Genomic DNA, 20,832 nt, shown 5'->3' on the forward strand with positions numbered 1-20,832 from the left:
GGAGCCACGTTCTCCTGATGAGCTTCATAGGAACTGACAACGTGTGAGTTGACAACATGTTGTTGATGAGCTTTAATTGGACTGATTCTGATACCTACTGATGTTGATCTTCTGGATCTGCTGATGGACCAGACCGGCCCCCCTGTTAAAGAATGCAGCACTGTCCGAGTCAAAGGCCCGTGAACTTTACCTTCAGGTTCTTCAGAACATGAGAAGAATGTTCCAGGAGGCTCGTTTAGTCCACGCTGACCTTAGCGAGTTCAATATGCTGTAAGAGATCACGCCCACCGCCCATGTCACACCTGTTCTCTCTGAATGTTTGTGGTAGAAGACGTGTTTGTTGTTCTTACTTAGGTATCACAACGGAGATGCTTACATCATCGACGTGTCCCAATCTGTGGAGCACGACCATCCCTGCGCTCTGGAGTTCCTCAGGAAAGACTGCAGCAACGTCAATGGTCTTTCACACACACACACACACACGCACATGCAGAGTAATGGACAGTACAGGCTACAACTCACACCAACACTGGCCTCTGGAGGTCATCAGCCCCAACTGCATGATGTCATCACAGTGATGTCATAGGTCCTTGTGTTTCCCAGAGTTCTTTGTGAGGAGGGGAGTGGCTGTGATGACAGTGAGAGAGCTGTTTGACTTCATCACTGACGTGTCCATCACTCAGCAGAACCTGGACCAGTATCTGGACAAGGTAGGACTTCAAACTCACACTCTGACACTGTCACAATGTTGGGTTCTCACCTGGATCCTGCTTTCTGATTGGTCTAGGCCATGAGCATTGCAGTCCAACGCACAGAGCAACAGAGGACGGCTCAGGACCAGGTGGACGAGGAGGTGAGGCCTGAACTACAGATGTTCTCTACCTTTAGAAACCAGTATGAGTGTAGGCCATGTGACCATAGGTCTTCTGAGAACCTCTTCTCCTGGAGAACCCAGAACTAAGGGTGTGTGTGTTTTGCTCTTTACCTTTGAACCTCAGGTCTTCAAGAAGTCCTTCATCCCCCGAACCCTGACAGATGTCAGTCACTACGAGAGGGACGTGGAGGTGATGAAGGCGTCTGACCAAACAGGAAGTGATGTTAATGTGAGTGAGTGATAATGATGTCATTAGATGATGTCATAACATCACTGAGGAGGTGAGAGCGTGTGTGAGCATTCAGATGGTCCTGGTCAGTAGACCAGTGTTGGTAACAGTGGTCTCCTCCACCACTGGTCAGTGTCGGAAGAAAACTTTAAAACAATGAGAAAATACAGGACACTGTAGGACAAGGGCGCCATCTGTTGATGCAACTCAACCTTTATTGCTCACAGTCCTGTCTGTGACAGTTTTGGGAGGATCTGTGAAGATGGTGGTGTGTTTTTCTGGTCTAGATCCTGTATCAGACTCTGACTGGACTGAAGAAGAACCTGTCTGGAGTTCAGATGGTGAGTCAACTGGTCCACTGGATTTCTTTAAAAGGGTTTAGCTTCTGCTAACCCTAAACTCTGATGTGCACTAAGGTTCCTGCTCTTCTGGAAGCTGAAGGTTCCTGTTCTTCTCCATCTCCATCATCATCATCATCATCATCATCATCAGATGAAGAGGAGGCCTGCACTCACCAGCAGCAGATCCTGGAGACACCCTTGGACAAGAAGGTGGATTTCAGGGCTCATTAGTCAGAGGCGCTCACACCAGGGCCATGGTACCATGGTACAACGGTACCATGGTACCATGGTACAATGTCCAACCTTGTTTGACCCTTAGAAGCTATGGCTAGTGTAAGTGCAACAGTTCTAAGGTGAGGCACGGTACCCTTCCCTGCTACGGCGCCGTTGGAAGAGTTGGGCCAAAGCACAGAACACTTGGCCACACATGCACAGGTGCAGTTAAGTTCAGAGCCACCAGGGCAGTAGTGGCCTTATGGTTAAGCAGGCTTAGGTCTGGAAGGTTTCAGGTACGAATCCACCAGCTGCCAAGTTTCCACTAAAATGCATGGTATGCTCCCCCTACCCCCGCATTGAAGATCTTTCTCATTGTCTCAGATCTCATTGTACATACGTGATCAAGAGTGAATCTGACAACATGTGTCGTAGGTTTGGGCCAGACAGAGAACAACTGCTGCCATCAGGTCCATCTCCTGGTCCATTAGTAGGACCAGTATCTGGTCTTTGGATTTAAACATGATTCTCCATCATCCTGTCACTGGCTGAGAAGTGACTTTTTTTTTTTACAGGAGAAGAAGAAACAGATCAAAGAAGCTCAAAGAGAAAGAAGGAAGAACAAGGTTCCAAAACACGTGAAGAAGAGGAAAGAGAAGGTGGCAAAGATGAAGAAGGGCCGATGAATGATGTCATTGATACTTCATCCAACCACAACTGAGAAAAGGGCTGAACTGTCCCTTTAGATTGTTTTTAACAAATTAAAAAAGTCTTTTTCAGACATCATTGTTGTTGTTTTTTTTTTACAGAGCAGAAGAAACTGAGTCATGTTAGTGTGTGTGTGTGTGTGTGTGTGTGTGTGTGTGTGAGAGAGCTAATTTTATTCAAGAAAATAAAAGTGTTAGTCATGTCATGTTTTTTTATCAGTCAGACTGACCTGTTGCCATGGAGACACCACGTAGCAAGGATGTCGCCAGTGTTCTTCTCTCAGATAAGAGTTTAGCAGAATGAGCCTATCAGAGTGAGCAGGATATTTGTAATCTGATTACTCTGCTGTAACCCTATTATCCCATAGTTACTTTGTAGTTTCTCATTGGTTCTTTGCTCTGTGACTTTACAAACACACAAGTCTGTCTAATGGGAAGTTTGTTGTTGGTCAGCTGACCAAAGACACACACTGTCTGTTCCTGTCGCTGACCTCTGACCCACTTGGGTCCTCCAAGGAAATTGTGCCTGGGCATGTGATGTGTGTTAAGTTTCTGACTATCAGGAGTGTGGGGGGGAGGTGGGACCATGGGTAGCTGCTCTCTGATTGGCCATTTTTATGTATAAATATGACACAAAAAAGGAACAAATAGTTTCTTTTTTGCAGACACTCAGGTTCAGACTAGTTCTCTGTTTTCAATTTCTAATGTTTTTACTCTTCTGTTGGTTCTGTTTTTAAAACTGATTTTATTCTGTCTCTTTACAGTGTTTCTACTTTGGTGTTTCTTTTTTCATTACATTGTTCTTCTATTTTCTTTTTTCAACGTGTCTCTTGCATTTCTATTATTCTTCTTGTTTCTTTTTTTTTTTAATCACTCACTCTGACCAGATTTCAATCACCATGTCCGACTGGAGCCACTGTTTCCATTTTGGTGTTTCTCTGGCCAATCAGGCTGCTGAGGTAAGAGACAAACTAACGTATCAGAGGACAGATTACCAGTGATGTAGAATAATTCAAATTTATGAATTAAATCTATTACGTTTATTAATTTTAAATACAATACAGTCAGATGTGCAGGAACCAATCAGAGATCTGTTTGATGTTGTGATGTAGAAACTAAGAGTCGGGGTCAAATGAAGTTCAGAAAGAACAAAACTAAATCTCAAAGAATGTAAAGAATGAGATATGATATCACACACACACGCTGACGTTCTGTGTTCCCTGATCTCAGATCATCCTGACGTCCTTCCAGAAGCAGAAGGCTGTGAAGCTGAAAAGTTCTCCTGCTGATCTGGTGACAGAAACTGACCAGAGGGTGGAGACGTTCCTCATCTCTGCCATCAGAACCCAGTTTCCAAACCACAGGTTCTCAACTGTTTTGTCCCTACTCCTCTGTTTCTGTCCATGTTCTACCTTCTCCATTGTTGTTCTTTCTCTGGTCTTTGTTCAGATTTATTGGGGAAGAGTCGGTGGCAGCAGGTGAAGCCCTGGAGTTGACAGACACGCCCACCTGGATCATTGACCCTATCGATGGGACGGTCAACTTTGTCCACAGGTGAGGCCATCTGCCCCTGTGTGATATCAGTGTGACCTGACTCACTGACTGTTTGTGTTGCAGGTTTCCATTTGTTGCCGTTTCCATCGCCTTTGCAGTCAACAAGCAGGTAAGCCCCGCCCACTGACGGTGTAAGTATTGTTTATTGTTTATTTATGTACAATTGTCTGTTGATAGACAGAGTTCGGTGTAGTTTACAGCTGCGTGGAGAATAAACTTTTCTGCGCTCAGAGAGGGCGCGGAGCTTTCCTGAATGGAGAACCACTGCACGTGTCTGGACAGGAAGGTGACGTCATTGACGTTTGACATAATTTCCCAGATCAACAGTGTCAACCACAGCATTACAACCCTGTTTCTTTTGGCCAGTCAGACATCAGCAGGTGTGTGATTGTCACGGAGATCGGCCCAGAGCGTGATGACTTGGCTCTGTCAACTATGACCTCCAACATCTACAGGCTCCTACGACTTCCTGTCCACGGGTGAGTAATTGAACCCTCAACTTTGTTCTACTTTTGGTTTTGTTCAAGCTGGTTTCTGAGATGTTCTGATGTAGAAAATGTCATTATTTGTCAAGTGTGAGGGCGTTGGGAACGGCAGCAGTGGACATGTGTCAGGTGGCAGTGGGTGGGGCTGATGCCTACTTCCATGTGGGTCTGCACTGCTGGGACATTGCAGCGTCAGCCATCATTGTGCAGGAAGCTGGGGGCGTCGTCATTGATACAAATGGTGAGGGAATGAATGCTGATGTCAGATGGGGTTATGGGGCAGGGGTCACGGGGCATGGGGGTCAAGAGGGAGAGGGCTCCTGAAGGGCTGGCGTCTTTTCATGTCCGTATTGTCTGCAGGTCTGCACTTCGATATGATGTCCAGACGGGTCATTGCTGCTAGCTCTGCTTCTGTTGCTCAACGCATTGCCGATGTGATCCAGGTATTTCCTTGTCGCCGTGATGACGAGGACCCCTACAGTTCTGTGTGTGGTGATGCAGGTGCATGTGAAAACAAACACGTGTGAACAATGACAAACAGGAAATTGAGTGTTTCCTCTCAAAGGCTACAAATAAAGAAGAAAAGGTGACAAATTGTGTGGCTTTATTCAACACACACACACCAGCTGGTTGTTCAAAATTGAGGGTTAAAAAGATGGTCGATGTGATGACGTCTCATTTAGACTTATATTTTATTATATTATATTAATTTTTTCTTCCTGTCTAATCTCTTCCACAATTTAGAAAACATAAAACGTTTTGGCCCCACATTGGAGACATTTTGTACTACAACCAACAACAAACATATCAAAGTCAAAGTCAGCTTTATTGTCAATTTCTTCACATGTACTAGAAATACAAAGGAATTGAAATTCAGTTTCTCACTGTCCCACGTGTAGACAAGACATTAAAGTGTAAAACTAAACACTAATGTACAGTACAGTGCAGTCAAGTGTGGTCAGGTATTAGCAGCAGTGCAAATGGTAATATAGTGCAAAAGATGCAGATCGGGTCTGAGTCCAAGTGTTCACTGGGGAGTTCTGTTCTTGAGGAGGTGTGGAGGCACAGATTCCTAGCTTCCTGGCAGCCTGGTGGGTGGAGCTGTGGGAGCTGTGGTGGTGTGGGAACCTGTACCTCCTCCCAGAGGGCAGGAGGCTGAACAGATTGTGTGCTGGGGGGCTTGTATCACTCACAATTGTGATAGCTTTTCGGGTGAGGCGGGTAGTGTATATGTCTTGCTGGGAGGGGAGTGGTGCACCAGTGATCTTCCTGTCTGTGTTCACTATGCGCTGCAGGGCTCTCCTGTTGTAGTCGGTGCAGCTTCCGTAGCCACCAACCCGGAAGTAAACGGAGCGGCAGCAAAACGAGATAAAAAGAGAAGAGTTGAGCCCAAAAAGCAAAGGTAATGTGCTTTTAAATCAACAAACGTCATTATATATTTTGATTTTAAACTTGTGTTCGATAATAATTGTACATTTCACCTCCCGACCGAAAAAAATACTCGGCGACATCTTGCTGCAAAAACTAGCATAGTGGTTGATTTAGCCAACAGAAATGGAGAAATATAAGATAAACATATTGTCAACGACTGCAGTAGTGGTACAGACGTGAGACAGAAGAAATGTCGGAGCCTATTGTGGTACAGTATTTTAAAGGGTGTATCGGAATGGTTTTGAATTGTGGAATTTCTTCAATAATATGCTTTTATTTAAGCCAGTTTGCTACAGTTTTGAGTTACAGTTAACTTCCAACTATATTTGTCTCATTAAAAGCCAGTTGTGATCATTGACAGTATAATTAATATCAGGTTGTTAATACCGAATGAGTGAAGTTGTAGTTGAAGACTTGATTATTATTCATCTGTAGTGACTTTCAGCCAGCGAACTGTTCCGTTCACACTCATAGGCGCCTGTACGGTTACGGTGTTCTATTGATCCAGGCCGTGGTGTTAAATTATGGAATTAGTTTTTAATGTCTATTTGACATTAAACTGCACGTATACAATAGCAGCGTCAAGACTGCGTGTGATTTTGAGAGAGAAAGTGGGCAGTGGTGGCCTAGTGGTGAAGGAGGCTGACTTCGGTCCGGAAGGCCCCAGGTTCGAATCCACCAACTGCCAGGTTGCCACTGAGATGCACTGAGCATGGCATCGTCCTCAAGCACTGCTCCCCGGGCGCCGACCACGGCTGCCCACTGTTCACTTTGGTGATGGGTTAAATGCAGAGGGCAAATTTCGTTGTGCATGGTGTGCTGTGCTGTGTCACAATGACTAATAAAGATATGTGTGATTTTGAGAGAGAAAGAGGTTGTGCACGTGTAGGTAGAACAACCGTGTGGGCTTTGGCGCCTCTGCTGTCAGTTGATCTAATGCAGTGGTTCTCAATTATTTTCTGTCATGTCATATTCTGGATAAATGATGTTCATGACGTTTTCAAATAGACGTCGGTTGGATCCTTGTCTTGCTGGAAAATCGTTCTTCATCCAAGCCGTAGTTCTCTTGCAGACTGAATAAAATTGTCCCTCGGAATTTTGGTTTCCAAGCTTTCCAGGGCCTGCTGCTGAGAAACATTCCCACAGTGGGAATGGTGTGTTTTTGGTGATGTGCAGTGTTTGGTTTCCACCAAACATAATGTCTGCTGAAGAACCAGGGCAGCAGTTTCTTTATGCACAGTCTCTCCTCAGTGCATTTGAGCTGAGGCTTGTAGCTCCTTCAGAGTAGTCGTTGGGGTCTTAGTGGCTTCTCTCACTGGTCTCCTTCTTGCATGGCCACTCAGTTTACGAGGGCGGCCTGATCTAGGCAGATTCACACGTGCCGTATTCCTTTAATTTCTTGATGATTGATTTCACTGAACTCTGGGGATGTTCAATGCCTTGGAATTATTTTGTTATCCATTCCCTGAAGTGTGAATAACCCTTTCTCTGAGTTGCTTGGAGTGTTCTTCTGTCCTCATGGTGTAATGGTAGCCAGGAATACTGATCCACCAGTCTGTGGACCCTTTAGACACAGGTGTTTTATACATCAATCACTTGAGACACACCCACAGGTCATCTTCATCTCACTAATTATGAGACTCTTGTCACCAGTTGGATGGACCGTTCAATTTAAAATGGGGCGAATACTTATGACAAGCACTGAAGATGACAGTCGCTACTTTATACTTCAGGCTGCTGAACAGCAGCTCCTGATGGAGTTGAATGAAAAGGTTAAACACACTGTAAGAAAAAAAGGCAGAGCGAGTGTAACAATTAAGAATCATAACAAGGTTTGCACAGCTAAACCTATGTGTCTAATCCTGATTTACTCACTTTTTTTGACCCTCCTCAGAATAAACCCTAAAGAATAAACCCTCCATTATGGCAGAGCAGTGGCAGGATGTGTTGGATCATGCTGTGGCTGTGGCCCAAAAAGCAGGAAAGGTGGGATTATTGGAAAATCCAGATTATTTTATTCCATTGGTGTTGTCTGATTCGACAGTCATATTGATTATTTATCAGGTGGTACGTGAAGCACTGCAGAGTGACAGAAAAGTGAGTACGAAAAGTTCATCGATTGATTTGGTGACACAAACTGACCAGAAGGTGGAGCAGCTCATTATTCAATCAGTGAAGGAGACATTTCCTGCCCACAGGTAGGAAGCCACGCCTTCTAGTGTGTTCTATATTGTTTTCACTGTATTAGCAATGTCACAGTGACATCATCAGGTTCATAGGGGAGGAGTCTGTTGCAGCAGGTGAACCATGTGACCTGACAGACGAACCCACCTGGATCATTGACCCCATAGATGGCACCACCAACTTCGTTCACACGTAAGTTGAAGGTTAAAACATCAGTCACCTTAACTGTGATCTTGGATGACCTTATTGACCTCTGGTAACCCCTGTTACAGTTTTCCCTTTGTTGCAGTTTCCATTGGCTTTCTTGTTAATAAGCAGGTGAGAATTCATGTCCCTTACAGTGAATTAGGTCACATGACCACAGCTGTAGCCCTTTGAAAGCGTGTGGTCTCTGGTATGTTCTGTTTTTCGGGTGGAAGTGGGCGTGGTCTACAGCTGTCTTGAAGATAAGATGTTTGTGGCACGCCGTGGTAAAGGAGCATTCTGTAATGGAAAACAGCTTCGAGTTTCTGATCAGAAAGGTCCGACCATCAATGATGAGTATGTCAACAGTCTGTCAAAACATCACTCTGACTGTGTGTGTGTGTGTGTGTGTTAGACATCCACTGCTCCATCGTGGCCACAGAGTTTGGCTCTAACAGAGATGGGGGTGCTGTAGAGAAAATCTTTTCAAGTTTGAGAAAAGTGGTTTGCCTTCCTGTCCATGGGTGAGACACTGACGACATCACACAATGCCCAGGTGATAAAAACACCAGGTGTTAACGAATAGATGTGGTCCCAGGGTCCGCGGTGCAGGATCTGCAGCCATCAACCTGTGTCTGGTGGCGTCAGGCTGCGTTGAAGCCTACTATGAGATTGGAGTTCACGTGTGGGACGTGGCTGCTGGCGCTTTGATGGTGACGGAGGCAGGTGGAGTCCTGATGGACGTAGAGGGTAAGTGTGACATCACACCGCTTTCTTAGTCTTGGGACTCATACTACAGTACTCACATGACAGTATGTGTACATAGGTGGTGCCTTGGACATGATGTCGCGCAGAATCCTCGCTGCTAACAACCGACACATTGCAGAGCAAATTGTTGGACAGATCCAGGCTTTTACGCCCCAAAGGGATGACGCTCCGCCTCAACAACAGTGAGGACGAATTAAAAACAATATTAATAACTGAGATTTATATGTGGCTACCATGGAAACTCATAACCTCTTTGTTTATTCTGTTTATGGAAATAAAGGTGTTTCACATTTACATTTATGCATTTCAGCAGACGCTTTTATCCAAAGTGACTTACAACAGGAGAATTAACAATCAAGCTACGAAGAGCAACTTTTAAAAAGAGACTGCTATTCAGTAAAGTGGGATATCCTAACTTGGGTGGAGATCAGTGCAGAACAAGAGGGGAAGAAGAGGAAAGTGTTAGGGCAGGAGGCCGTCTGAATAACTGTGTCTTCAAGAGCTTCTGTGAGAATGTAACATAAGCATGTGTTAGTGTCATGAGCTGGCCTCTCTTGTGGTTGCCATGGTGATTAAATTTATCATCTTCTGAGAGGAAGCTGAGTGGTCACAGTCTGAGGAGAAAAAAAGTTAAAGCCTGTGATTAGTTCAAACTTGATGATCAAGATTTGAAACATTAAGACATAACCAATAGATTGATGATCACCAACAATATCATCTATGGTCATTGTACCAGTCCTCATTGACCCAATCACACCCTGAACTTGTACCACAGTGGTACCACTGGGCCTGAACCTAAACCTAAAGTTTTCACTCGGAGATCTTGGGTCATTATTATTCATGTTCATATGTTAAAGTTCAGTTGGGATCAGTGTGTGTTCAGATTTGGAATTTTTATCAGCACCTGTGTTCAGAGATCAAGGGTTTGGGTCAAATGATAACAACAAGAATGACACTCACAAGTCGCAGCCGCTGGGCATACGCCTGCTCTAGTTCATCCGCTCTCCTAGTTGGAACTGGCACTTTCCAGCGCTGAAGCTCTGACATCAGTTCCTGTATACTAAAGAGGACAGCTGGGTCGGCATGGCAGCGGTTGATGTGCTCCACCAGAACTTCTTTGTAGTGAGACCTGAAGTCACATGGACATTAAGACACCTGGACACCTGGACACGTAATAGGCCCTTCCCTCTGACCTACCTGCAGTATCCCAGATGTTCCGTCAGCGCAGGTTTCCCACATGGCTCGTCCTGTAGCTCACTGCTGTCCTTTAGAACCAAAACCTGACAGAGATCAGAGGAGCCAAGGACCGGTTCCACAGACTCTTGGTAGAACTGAAGAACCGGAACACAACCAGATGATTACTCTCAGGTGGTTCTGGACTCGGATTCAAATTTTCCTAAGTCTCAGTCTCAGGTGGTTCTGGTCTCAGATTCACCTGCAGTAGTTGTTTCAGGCGGTTCATTGTCCAATCTCTGAGGTGATAGAGACAGTCTCGGGGGTGGTGGGCATGAAGACCTCTGGTCGAACAGTCACCAGAGAAACTACACATCTGGGGACAAGAGCCACCATATACAGTAGGGGGAAGACAGAGGGAGGAGGTGAAGATGGGGTAAGGAAGTGAGGATGAGGGGAGAAAGTCAGGACGGGGGAGGAAGTGAGGACAGAGGGAGGGAGGGAGTGAGGATGGGGGACTCACAGCTCCTACAGAGAAGGTCTGAGCACAGCCTCCACAGAAGTGATGTTTACACTGAGAGCAGGTGAAGTGAAGACATCCTCCTCTGGACAGACTGAAGACACACTGGCACTGAGGACACTCTAAGGAGACACACACACAGAGTGCAGTCCAGAAGGACACATCTTGGCTACAGTCTGTACAGAAAGGTGAGAGATTTTAGCTCAGAGACACAGGAGCTGTGAGTCCTTTTCTGCCGCCAGTGGTCAATTTGTTTCACTGGGACGAAACAGTGACGTCACAGAGGAACTCATTAGAACTCAGTGATGAGGCAGCAGTGGATCAACAACTGCTGAGTCTGAGAGAGGGTTGGTGTGGACATGTGCAGATGATGTGTGTGATGATGGTACCGATGCGGCTGTCAGTCAGGCGGGTGGATTTGAGCAGGTCCTTGTTCTGGTTTTGCTGCAGCTTTAGTTTAAACTGGTCACATGACAAACCCAGATGCTCAGGCGTCCACTGAGAAATAGTGACATTACTGATGAAAATGAAAAAACATCCCATAAATAACAACAACATCAAGTAAATCTGTGTCTCTTACAGCTGTTCGACATTGACTGCATGTGCTCTTCTTACAGTTGGCACAGTCCATCCTCAGCTGGCCCGAGTCATGAAACATCCCAAAAGAGCACTGACACACACACACAGCAGAGAGCATAGAAACTGAGATGATAAACAGCTGATGTTATGAACATTAGTGAAGAAGTTAGAAGTATCATCATTCATCTGGTCCAAAAGAAACAAAGATCTTCACAAGCGGTCCAGTTTGGACCTGAGGTCCAAGTCCATGTCTGCTGAAAAGATACCTAGACTTGAGAACCATTTGAAGGAAGAAAGAAGATCAGAACCTGAAGAACATCATCCTCAATGAGAAAACACCTGCAGCTGAGTCTGTTATTTTTTAAAATTATTTTCCAGAAACACACTTGGAATCTTGGAACACATTTCTCCTGAAGACCAGAGTGATTACTATTGACTCTCATTGGGGGTGGTGGTGTCCTGGAACTGGAGAGACTGGACTGGAACCAAATCCTTCATAAAAGTAAAAAATGGAGCAAATCCAGATCTTACGTGAGCACACCAGCAGAAATTATTTGTCTCCTGAAGAGCTCCATCTCTGAGCTTCCTTTGGAAAAGTTCGTGATCTTGAGGAGACAGGAAGTGACGGATCTGCAGACACACAAACAGTCTGAGCTGTGACTCATTCTTCAGGCACTTTGACCCTCTGGGGACCCCATGGCTTACCTGAGTGTCGAGTAGGTTGAAGAATTCCATGGCATCCCCTAATGCCCCCTGTCTGACATCAGGTCTGCCACACTGGGGACAAACCAGCTGATGGATGCTTCGCTCCTTGATGGCTGAGGAGAAGAAGGAGCTGAAACAGGACTGACAAATGGAACAGGAGCAGTGGGTCATGAAGACCACCTGATGAGATCAGAATAGTTTACAAATTATGAGGTCACTTCCACAAGTTGAGTTAGATGAGGCGATTTAGGTCAGGACCTGAAAACGCACCTTGCTGAAGGTCACCTGGTCTTGACATATGGGGCAGCAATGGTTTAAGAACCTGAGGGCAGAGGGTAGATCTTTGGTGAGCTGAACTGCCTCTATCACATCAGTGGGGCTGAACTTCTGATCCTCCATCTCCATCAAGGATCTGTAGATTGACACCTGGTCTGGACGGAGCTGAGGCCCAGCATAAACTCTACTGCCACCAGATGCCAGCTGAGCCACACCGTCACTACCTTCGGGCTCTGGTAGCAGTAATTCTTTTGCCTGTTTGTTGCTTAATCTGGAGCCTGGTCCACCATCCCAGCACACTGTTGACACACTGTCTGCTACTGTTTGGATCGTCTGTTCACCTGGGTCTTCTTGGGTCAGTGTCAAAACATCCATCTTGTTGCTAAGCTGAAGATCTGCAGGGATGAAAATCAAGAGGAGTGAACTCCAGATTGACCCAGAACTAGTCCTCCTGAGATCAGAACTACCTGGGACAATTTCATCTAAGCTCACCTGAGAGGGAGGGGCTTCTTAAAGGGTTGCTGTGGATGGAGGGTGGTGGAGGAACAGTGAAGTCAATTTCCAGAAGCTCCTCCAAATATGATTTTCCCCCACTCAATCCTCTTCTCTGCCCCCATTGGCTGGCTGAAACACAGAGGATAGGACTTCATAGGTCACTGTGGCTACCAGTTAACATGTAAAGGTGCTAACAGAGGGCTTACCTGTACGTGCAGGAGTGTGATCAGAGGAGGAGAAGATGGAGGGTGAGCAGAAGATGTTTGAAGAGAAGGCAACAGTGGGTTGCTGGTTTCTGCAGGAGGAGAGAGATGTTTGTCCACATGTTTCTCCATCAACATCTTCTTTGTGGTCGTACTCTCACCTTCCTGATTCACTTCCTGACCACACCTCTGCTACTGATGTGGGGCTTGGGGGTTGTACAGGACTGCTTGAGTAGAGAGGTGTGTTCACCTGAAAGACTTGCCTCATCTCTGACATTAGCTGTGATAGGCTGGAAACACCCTGACAGGAAGTGACAACATTGTTATGGTTTACTGGTCCTGAATTTGACCCTGGACCCAACCATCCTAAATTTGGACTTCTGATTAGGTAACTATGGGGTGGAGACATACATGAGTCCAGTTTCTAAGGCCATTTAGACTAAGGATCCCGGCTTTGTCCACATAAGGGCAGGACGGATTGATCACCATGGAGACGGACGGACAGACATAACAGCGAGGCCGGGATGCAGGGTGAGTCTCATGAAGCCAAATGCACACTGGGATATTATAGCTACTTCCTGTGGAGACATGACATTTGCATAAAATCACACATTGTTTATTACCAAGACAACAGTCCAGGTCTGGGTGCACTGTATGAAAAGTACAAGGCAAAAGTCACGCTGGGGTAAAAACGAACATGAAACAGACAGAGAACAACAGAATTAAATAAATAAAAAAAACATCAACAACTGGTGTCATGTATGTCTCTTTTTATCTTTTCAATAGTTTCAAAGATCTGACACAGTTTATAAAATTGCTAGTAAATGTGGAGAAGGGAGGGGTGGGGTGTGCCATTGATGTAAATATTAAATAGTAAATATACTAAATTATACTGTAATTTGAAAAAGATGGAATGTTGACTGTGGGTGTCAGAGCAGCAGAACAAAGTATGAAAAATTGAAAATTAAGGTGTGGATTGGCTAAAATTAAGAACTTTCTCATCAAAGTCATTTCAATTCTTCATGTTCTGTTCCTAGTTCAGAAATCAGGTGAATTTACCTTCGTAGCAAACAGGAAGTGTTCCGGCCAAATAAAGCAGCTTCTTCTTCGTCTTGTCTGGAAAAACTGCAGTGACCAGGTATTTTATTGATTTGATTCTAGCGGACATGGATCTGCTTTCCAATAAAACAGTTGGACCACAGAGTCCGACTGATTTATTGTGAAAGAGCAGAAAAGGGAAATGGACTCACCGTAATAGTCCACATAGATTCTGAGGTCAGAGTAACTGGCGCGTACTTCCTGTACATCACTGAGGGCTTCCGCCGGAAATGTATAGTTACACTGCCAATGAAAAGTTAGCAGGAGGCGTAATAAGCACAATTACTTAGTTTGCAGAAGTTTGAACATAAATTGTTTTCATTTTTACCTCAGTAAGAGTCCGCAGTTCCGCCCCAGCAACCACCAGCGGCATTGTGCCTCTTAAGCTGAGTCCAAAAACTCGAACCCCCGCAGCTGTTAACTGAGCAGGGACATAGTGCAAATAGCTGTGCACAAAGAACAAATACTTCCTCTCGTAAGCTTGTCAAAATAAAAGTATTAACTTAAACCCATACGTACTTCTTTCTAAGAAAGAAATGACGAGACAGAGAGCGTGTGCAGGTAGAACAACCGTGTGTGCTCATTGCTGCTCCTGCTGTCAGTTGATCCAATGTGTGATTTACAGTGAGATGATGCCAAAATCACAAATAGCACAGGGTCAGTCAAGCAGCTGCAGCCCCCACCAGTAGAAACAGAAATCGCCGCCCCTGGTGATGATGCATTCGAAAATGCTGGTGAAACACCCTAGGAGACGTGGTTGGATCATCTCGTGACAGTGGATAATGGTAAACAGTTAAGGTAAGACATTTTTGTCTTGTTTTTCCTCTGCTGTGTGTATTTTGCTGTTTGTTTACCTGTACATTAATGGTAACATTTATTAAAACACCTGTTAGATCGTAGATTCTTGAGTTCCTGGATGTCACACCATTGTTTTCTTTTTGAAGAGTCTCACCTTCCTAAACATTGTTGTTGTATTTGTGCAGCTTTGTATTTTAGCCTTTGGACTAAATGTAGTGTAACATATAAAGTCTACATGACTTTACACTGTTACAGGTTCAATATAAACTTAATTTTAAGACACAAATTACAAGGAAATATAATTGTAACCATGGCCAGGAACATTGTGGCCCACAAGTCAAAACGTATACCCACGTCTGGTCTAAGAACTGGACAGAACCCCAGCCGGTTCTGAGAACAGTCCCAGATCTATAGCAAGGAACAGCAAGGATCACCTGACTTAACCTAGAGGACCATTAAAAGGCAGGGCCTCAGCACATATCCTGGCCCTGAAGAAACCAGTGAAGCACCTGAGCTGTTGTCATTTAATCTGGAATCACAGCCTGGACAACTCATTAGCTCCACCCTTCAAGGGTCTGTTCATAAAGCTAGCGTCTAAAGAAAAAGTCTGAGCGCTGACGTTCTACCTGCTGATTCTTTGGACTAAAAATCATGTTACTGATATCTGATATATTAAATTGGCAGTGATAATTGAAATGCATAAATTGTAATGTTAACAGCCAAAAATGTACTTAGAGTAAAACTACTGCAGGTGGCAGTGGAAACATTCTCTAACCCTAATCCTGAAACTGGGCATTGACCACTTCTGATTTGTTCACGTCTACTAACCCAGAACCAACCCCCCCACTAAACTCAGTAAATATGGACAGGAACAAGAAGATGCTGTTGCATTTTATTTACACCATGTGATACATTTTCTTTATCCTATTTGAACAACACGTGTGTGTGTGTGTTAGATTGGCGTGGCCCTCCATTCCTTGCCCTCCGTCAGTGCTCTTGGTTGATGGATGAAGACACTGTAGCGGACCCCCTGATTGGCGGCTGCCCTGACAAATCGACTGTTGGCTGTCATTGTGACGGCTTTGAGCAAATCGCCGGTACCAAAGATGGCAAGTGAGCGTTGATTGATCTTACCGCTGGGCCTGAGGTGCAACGTTCGCTCTGACACCTGGTTATCCACCAGGTTTAGGCGGGACAGCAACTTCTGAGCACGCTCTTTCTCACCTGGCCCACCCAGTGTGTCCAGGATTAGACGGAAGTCATCAACAGCTGCTCGGCAGGCAAACAATTCCTTTCCTTCCATGAAGTCGTCCAGCTGTGGGAGGACCTGTTGGTGGCGCTCCTGAGCAGCCTGCTCTGTCAGCACAGGTTCTTTGAAGGTAAAGTAACAGCGGCCATGGCTTAGTGATGACACGTACGTAATCAGCGTAGTGATGTCCAGGTTCACGCGTAGACACTCCTTCACTTGCACCTGAGCAGGAAATGCCAAGCGGGCCAGAACTGTGCTGCGGTCCACACTGGTCAGCTCAGATGACCACGTATCGTCGTCCTGCTCATCTTCAGCCACCTTCTCCTTCTCTTTCTTCCACTCCTCCACTTCTGGCTCCTCCACTACCTCCTCATCCTCCTCTTTCTCACTGTCGCTGTCTGTCATCATGCTGCTAACCGCCACGATGTCACCACGGACAGACACGCCCATGTCTCTGAGACGGTCTGCCATTGGATGGGAGACACCATTATAGAATGCAAAGACAACCTGCGGGTGGCGGTAATGAAGTGGGTGTTGGCAGGCAGCTTGCAGGAAGTCTTGTGCTTGGGTGATGATGCTTTTGTCACCGTACTGGCCCCGCCCCTGCCAGATGTTGTGCAGAGCCTCAGCCTTTCTGCCCACAGCCTTCACCCAGGTGAGCCCATTGTTTGCCACCACGTCCACCACCAATGTGTGGCGCTGGCCAGCAGTGTCCTGGAAGTTGAAGACATGCAGCAATGCCACCACCTTCTCCAAGCTGGCTGCTGACTCCACGATGGCACTCAGATGTGTCAGATTAGTGCTGTGTAGGTGAGATTCCTTCACTACTAACTCCCCTGACTTCACCCGCTGTAAAAACCGTAACTCTGCACCCAGTTTGGACAGGAGCTTTTGACGACCCTCCACACCAGGACACAGCAGTTTCGCCCTTTCCAGCAACAGCTGTGCCGCACTTATCCTCTGCTGCAGGGTCACCTGGACTGACATGATGACATCACACCTCTGGAAATACAGAAATAAAAAACACCGCTATCAACAAATGTATTATATCATATATAACGCTTTCTTTTCGCCTCTGCTACTCGCTGTTCTAGTTTAAGTAACCAACAGGTCGTGTCCAGTATTAAACAACAGTGAAAGTAGTCGTGATATAGGCTTAGGAATAATTAGTAAATATTACGACTATCGTTCTACGTGACAGACATACACACATGACGTAGGGTATTTTGGTTCGACGGACGGTGAAAAGACCGGTTGTTCAGTTCTTCCGAACGGAGTTAAGAAGCCAAAATGTTTGGTGAAAATGTTGCGCTTATCCGTTGTCATTTCCAATTACATGGGGACATTACTTACGGCACAGGTGACGTGTAAATCGGCTTCACTGTGGCTAACGGCTAGTGCTATCCAACTCCTTCGCTTTCAACAGCAACTTTCACAGAAAGGATGTCGAAATAAAAGCACAACTTCCTTTGACGTCGATTTATACGTCTCATTAACAAATTAAGGGCTAAACAAATTAGATTAAATCAATTTCATTTAAAATTTGATACACTCAGAACCTGATCTAATATAATACATACTAACACTGGCTAACGTTTTTTTTTTAAACTTAAGCGGCATTCACTTTTTCGGAGTTTTCAGAATAAAGGCCTACTACTGCTACTGAACTGTAAAAAAACAAAAAATTATTTATATGATTTGATATTGGAAATAAAATAGAGGACTGTCATTTTTTTCAAATTAACCGAGTTAAGTGAATTAGAGAAATTCATAAAGATTAAACAATGAACGCAAGGAGACTCACGTTATAATTTAACTGTCCATGCACTTGAGTTGTCGCAACTCCCAGCATGCTTGTGGAGCTTCAACCTGAAGTCAGACGCTGGACTCATGTCAGACCAGCCTTACTCGATATGTTGACATCTTATCAGAATTTGTTGTGAGACATTTATTTAATCCAGACTTGATATAGTGAAAGCTGGCACTGGATTTGAATCTTCAGAACCAGGAGGTGTGTGTGTGTGTGTGTATGTTCTGTGTCTCTTCAGAGGGAAGAAAATAAAAACATTTTATTGATGAACAGATCCAGTCAGAGCACAGCTGACAGAAAGATAATAAATACAGTCCAATTATGATCAGAGGCAAGGCACAGAAGAATGGAAGGTCAAAGGTCAGCCGTCTGGTCACATGCAGAAGTCAGAGGTTTTGCTTTCTCTTCTTAACGAGTTCTGCCAGAACCCTGTACCGATTAATGCACTCCTCCTGAAAAACAAAAAGAACCCTTAAGTAGGCTCGGGCCAACCCAACATCTGTAATGAATGCATCAGAAAATATTGGGTTAAGACCTGTGTCAAAGGATCACGGTTTGTCTAATGCCACCATCACAACCCAGCCAAATAAATGTTCCTTTGAGTTTAACCCTCACCCAAACTCAACGACACATTCTTGTCATTACCTTGGTCCTTCCAGGAACGACTTTGGCGATACGATCCCAGCGTTCTGCTGTTCCTCGGGGAAATTGTTGTAGAGCTAGTTCTAGTAGTTTCTGTTGGTTCTGAGTCCAGGCAGTTGACTCCCCCTTCTCCCTGGTTTGTTTATGCTCCACCTTCTCTATGATCTCTTGCAGCTCTGTCTCCTGCTCCTCCTCCACTGCTGGATCAAAGTCTCTCTGCCGACGGCTGCGTACTTTAACCTCTCCACCATCTGCAACCGCTGTAGAACCGGACTTCCTGTTTCTGCAATGCAACACTGGCTCTTCCTTCTGTGGTCCTTCACAGTCCCCACCCCCCACCTGAGTCATCGCACCATCAGCAACAGAAATGGACTTCATAGGAAGTAGAAGTTCTGACAGCTTCACCAGACCTGGAACACACAGACGCAGAAGAAGAAGACACAGGTTCTTCAACATATCCTGACAGTGGAACCAGGACCTGATAGTAGAACAGGTCAGAAGAAACAGACAGGAAACCTAAAATCTGGCAGCAGAACCAGAACTATATATAGACTATATAGATAGAAGTCACCTGGGGTGTGGATCACATTGTCTTTAATCTGTTTCACTTTTGATGTCACCTGTTAAAAAAAAATCAGAAACAGTTTTAAAAACGGTTCACTAAGACTGGATCAGTTGGAGGAGCAGAACCTCTACATCTGGTTTAAACAGAGTTGATGGAAGCTTTGTCCCAGACTAACCTCAGACACAGATCGTCCAAGCTCATGGGTGATCTTCTCCCAGCGTCCTGGAGTTCCTCCAGGGAATTTGACCATCAGCCTGCTGAGTAAACTCAGCTCCTCTTCTGACCAATCGGCAGCCTAAGAGCACAGAGACAAAGGTCATGCAAATAGTACCTGGATCCCTGGAAAACCTGGACCCTGAAGCCTTGCCTTGTTTGCGTTCACCTTCCTTTTGGTGTCCTGGCGCTCCTTCAGCCAGGTGTCCATCTGCTCCTCAATCTCCTCGATGGACGAGGTCTGCTCATAGCCCTGGAAACATGTCTCTGAGGAGGTCTGGTAAACTGGGAAATCCAACTTGGCTTTCTTGGTCTTTGGCCTTTTCTCTCCTGGTGGGAATAGATAAAATTCCATGTATAAAATGTGAGAAGATCCAGAGGTGAACTTAATTCTGAACTCTGATTGGTCAGATATCTTACTGATGACCACTTCAGCTTCAGCTTCCTCCTCTCTTTGCTGTTGCTCCAGGAGACGTTGCTCCTCATAGAAGTTCTTCACCTCCTGAAACAAAGAGAAAGACTTAGACCTGCATCCAACCCTGACCTCACAGGTCTTAGCTGTGTCCTTGTACCTGGACCGTCTGAGGCAGGTTTCTGAGAGAGACATAAATCCAGATACTCAGCTTCAGAGGGAGGATGTCTTGCCACTGAGGACGATCCTGGACCCTGACGGAAACAGGAAGTAGAAATTATTGTGGCTGATCAAGAAGCCAAAAACTTAGTTGATCCTAAAACCCAGGCTCTACCTTTCAACGCGCTCCTGGTTTGGACTCTTGAGCTCTTCTGCAGGTTTAGAAAAGCTTTTCTTTTTCTTTTCCTTCTTCTTTTTACAGAGTAGCTCATCCTGGATACAAAGTCATATGTCACAATGTTAGGTCACATAACATCATCTGCTCTAAAACTGCCATCTTTGTTCTAGAATCTGCCTTCTCACCAGCTGCTTGTCCAGGTACATGGACCAAATGACGGCGTAATGTCCCACTGTCAGGATGAAAAAAAGCAAGACGCCAAGCTCACAGTTGCTCATCTTTCTGACTCGCCTGTAGTAAAAGACAGGCTGCCGCCAATCAGGAAGTCCGTTCACCAGGATGTGGTCATATCTGAGTCCAGGTGAGGCGGGGGAGGGACACAGAGAGAGTTTGAGGCCCATTCTTACACGTGGTGGTTGTCAGAGGTGACAAAATGATTATGTGACCGTTACCTGCGCCGTCTCTCTTCATCTTTCAGGACTTCGTAGATGGCAACAAGCTGGAACACAGTGAATGGATGTGGTTGGTGAGTGGTTGGCTCTGCTTAGTCACTGGTTGGATTCTATCAGTGATCAGCTGCTTTCACCTGTCTGAACTGAGTCTCAGCGTCCGGCTCTTTGTTCTTGTCAGGATGAAGCATCAAAGACATCCGACGGTAAGCCTTCTTTATCTCTACAGCTGAGGCTTCCTGACACATAGACACAACATGTAAACACGGCTCATTGACGTCACTTTTACTTAGATTATATCGACGGTACAGCTGACGTGACGTCACAACCGCAGCGCCG

The 20,832-nt window shown here is 45.4% G+C and overlaps 6 protein-coding genes across 12 annotated transcripts in view; 3 read left to right on the forward strand and 3 right to left on the reverse strand.

The window, feature by feature from the left end:
* The window catches only part of riok1 (RIO kinase 1 (yeast)), a 5,871-nt gene extending 3,428 nt beyond the window's left edge, over positions 1 to 2,443 (forward strand). Inside the window, 9 exon segments of the mRNA XM_008337462.3 lie at positions 5 to 43; positions 133 to 270; positions 355 to 458; positions 604 to 710; positions 788 to 853; positions 999 to 1,103; positions 1,391 to 1,444; positions 1,520 to 1,654; positions 2,233 to 2,443. Of these exon segments, the coding sequence (XP_008335684.1) occupies positions 5 to 43; positions 133 to 270; positions 355 to 458; positions 604 to 710; positions 788 to 853; positions 999 to 1,103; positions 1,391 to 1,444; positions 1,520 to 1,654; positions 2,233 to 2,343 (859 nt within the window). The 3' untranslated portion in view covers positions 2,344 to 2,443.
* A 521-nt stretch (positions 2,444 to 2,964) lies between these two features.
* On the forward strand, positions 2,965 to 4,993 carry LOC103398742 (inositol monophosphatase 1-like). The gene is made up of 8 exons (XM_008337466.3): positions 2,965 to 3,323; positions 3,595 to 3,728; positions 3,814 to 3,918; positions 3,982 to 4,027; positions 4,096 to 4,204; positions 4,289 to 4,397; positions 4,493 to 4,644; positions 4,764 to 4,993. The coding sequence occupies exons 1-8, from the start codon at positions 3,264 to 3,266 to the stop codon at positions 4,928 to 4,930; spliced, it is 882 nt and encodes a 293-aa protein (XP_008335688.1). The 5' UTR covers positions 2,965 to 3,263; the 3' UTR covers positions 4,931 to 4,993.
* Positions 4,994 to 5,493: 500 nt separating this feature from the next.
* Positions 5,494 to 9,419, forward strand: LOC103398746 (inositol monophosphatase 1-like). Of its 2 annotated transcripts, XM_025053789.1 has the most exons (10): positions 5,494 to 5,805; positions 7,729 to 7,820; positions 7,899 to 8,032; positions 8,106 to 8,210; positions 8,291 to 8,336; positions 8,431 to 8,539; positions 8,617 to 8,725; positions 8,800 to 8,951; positions 9,028 to 9,151; positions 9,280 to 9,419. In XM_025053789.1, exons 2-10 carry the CDS (start codon positions 7,758 to 7,760, stop codon positions 9,299 to 9,301), a joined length of 864 nt encoding a protein of 287 aa, XP_024909557.1. In that variant the 5' UTR covers positions 5,494 to 5,805; positions 7,729 to 7,757; the 3' UTR covers positions 9,302 to 9,419. The 2 variants fall into 2 exon arrangements, with proteins under 2 accessions (XP_024909557.1, XP_008335697.1); XM_008337475.3 differs by lacking the exon at positions 9,280 to 9,419 and having other exon boundaries at positions 5,497 to 5,805; positions 9,028 to 9,263.
* Positions 9,420 to 9,441: 22 nt separating this feature from the next.
* LOC103398744 (E3 ubiquitin-protein ligase RNF31) lies at positions 9,442 to 14,645 on the reverse strand. 5 transcript variants are annotated; one of them, XM_025053787.1, is made up of 17 exons: positions 14,347 to 14,645; positions 14,171 to 14,261; positions 13,980 to 14,045; positions 13,332 to 13,498; positions 13,082 to 13,221; positions 12,924 to 13,012; positions 12,715 to 12,846; positions 12,373 to 12,617; positions 12,217 to 12,268; positions 11,947 to 12,059; positions 11,773 to 11,871; positions 11,243 to 11,332; positions 11,052 to 11,160; positions 10,405 to 10,784; positions 10,167 to 10,300; positions 9,930 to 10,098; positions 9,442 to 9,583 (listed from the first exon to the last, which is right to left on the reverse strand). In XM_025053787.1, exons 1-17 carry the CDS (start codon positions 14,389 to 14,391, stop codon positions 9,551 to 9,553), a joined length of 2,154 nt encoding a protein of 717 aa, XP_024909555.1. In that variant the 5' UTR covers positions 14,392 to 14,645; the 3' UTR covers positions 9,442 to 9,550. The 5 variants fall into 5 exon arrangements, with proteins under 5 accessions (XP_024909555.1, XP_024909554.1, XP_016886370.1 ...); XM_025053786.1 differs by having other exon boundaries at positions 11,773 to 12,059; XM_017030881.2 differs by having other exon boundaries at positions 11,947 to 12,126; positions 12,217 to 12,617.
* A 1,048-nt stretch (positions 14,646 to 15,693) lies between these two features.
* cunh7orf25 (chromosome unknown C7orf25 homolog) lies at positions 15,694 to 17,567 on the reverse strand. The gene is made up of 2 exons (XM_008337467.2): positions 17,419 to 17,567; positions 15,694 to 17,067 (listed from the first exon to the last, which is right to left on the reverse strand). Exon 2 carries the CDS (start codon positions 17,050 to 17,052, stop codon positions 15,769 to 15,771), a length of 1,284 nt encoding a protein of 427 aa, XP_008335689.1. The 5' UTR covers positions 17,053 to 17,067; positions 17,419 to 17,567; the 3' UTR covers positions 15,694 to 15,768.
* A 431-nt stretch (positions 17,568 to 17,998) lies between these two features.
* The window catches only part of dnajc1 (DnaJ (Hsp40) homolog, subfamily C, member 1), a 3,381-nt gene continuing 547 nt past the window's right edge, over positions 17,999 to 20,832 (reverse strand). The window contains exons 2-12 of one of the 2 annotated variants that reach the window (XM_017030887.2): positions 20,631 to 20,732; positions 20,497 to 20,543; positions 20,230 to 20,395; positions 20,042 to 20,139; positions 19,868 to 19,961; positions 19,716 to 19,797; positions 19,450 to 19,625; positions 19,258 to 19,377; positions 19,089 to 19,137; positions 18,521 to 18,927; positions 17,999 to 18,327 (exon numbers count right to left, since the gene is read on the reverse strand). In XM_017030887.2, coding sequence (XP_016886376.1) covers positions 18,262 to 18,327; positions 18,521 to 18,927; positions 19,089 to 19,137; positions 19,258 to 19,377; positions 19,450 to 19,625; positions 19,716 to 19,797; positions 19,868 to 19,961; positions 20,042 to 20,139; positions 20,230 to 20,395; positions 20,497 to 20,543; positions 20,631 to 20,732 — 1,407 coding nt within the window. In that variant the 3' untranslated portion in view covers positions 17,999 to 18,261. The remainder of the gene's footprint in view (positions 18,328 to 18,520; positions 18,928 to 19,088; positions 19,138 to 19,257; positions 19,378 to 19,449; positions 19,626 to 19,715; positions 19,798 to 19,867; positions 19,962 to 20,041; positions 20,140 to 20,229; positions 20,396 to 20,496; positions 20,544 to 20,630; positions 20,733 to 20,832) is intronic. The other variant, XM_008337476.3, reaches the window with a different exon arrangement.

Source organism: Cynoglossus semilaevis, unplaced genomic scaffold, assembly GCF_000523025.1.
Source record: "Cynoglossus semilaevis isolate Cse_v1.0 unplaced genomic scaffold, Cse_v1.0 scaffold992, whole genome shotgun sequence".
NCBI lineage: Eukaryota > Metazoa > Chordata > Actinopteri > Pleuronectiformes > Cynoglossidae > Cynoglossus > Cynoglossus semilaevis.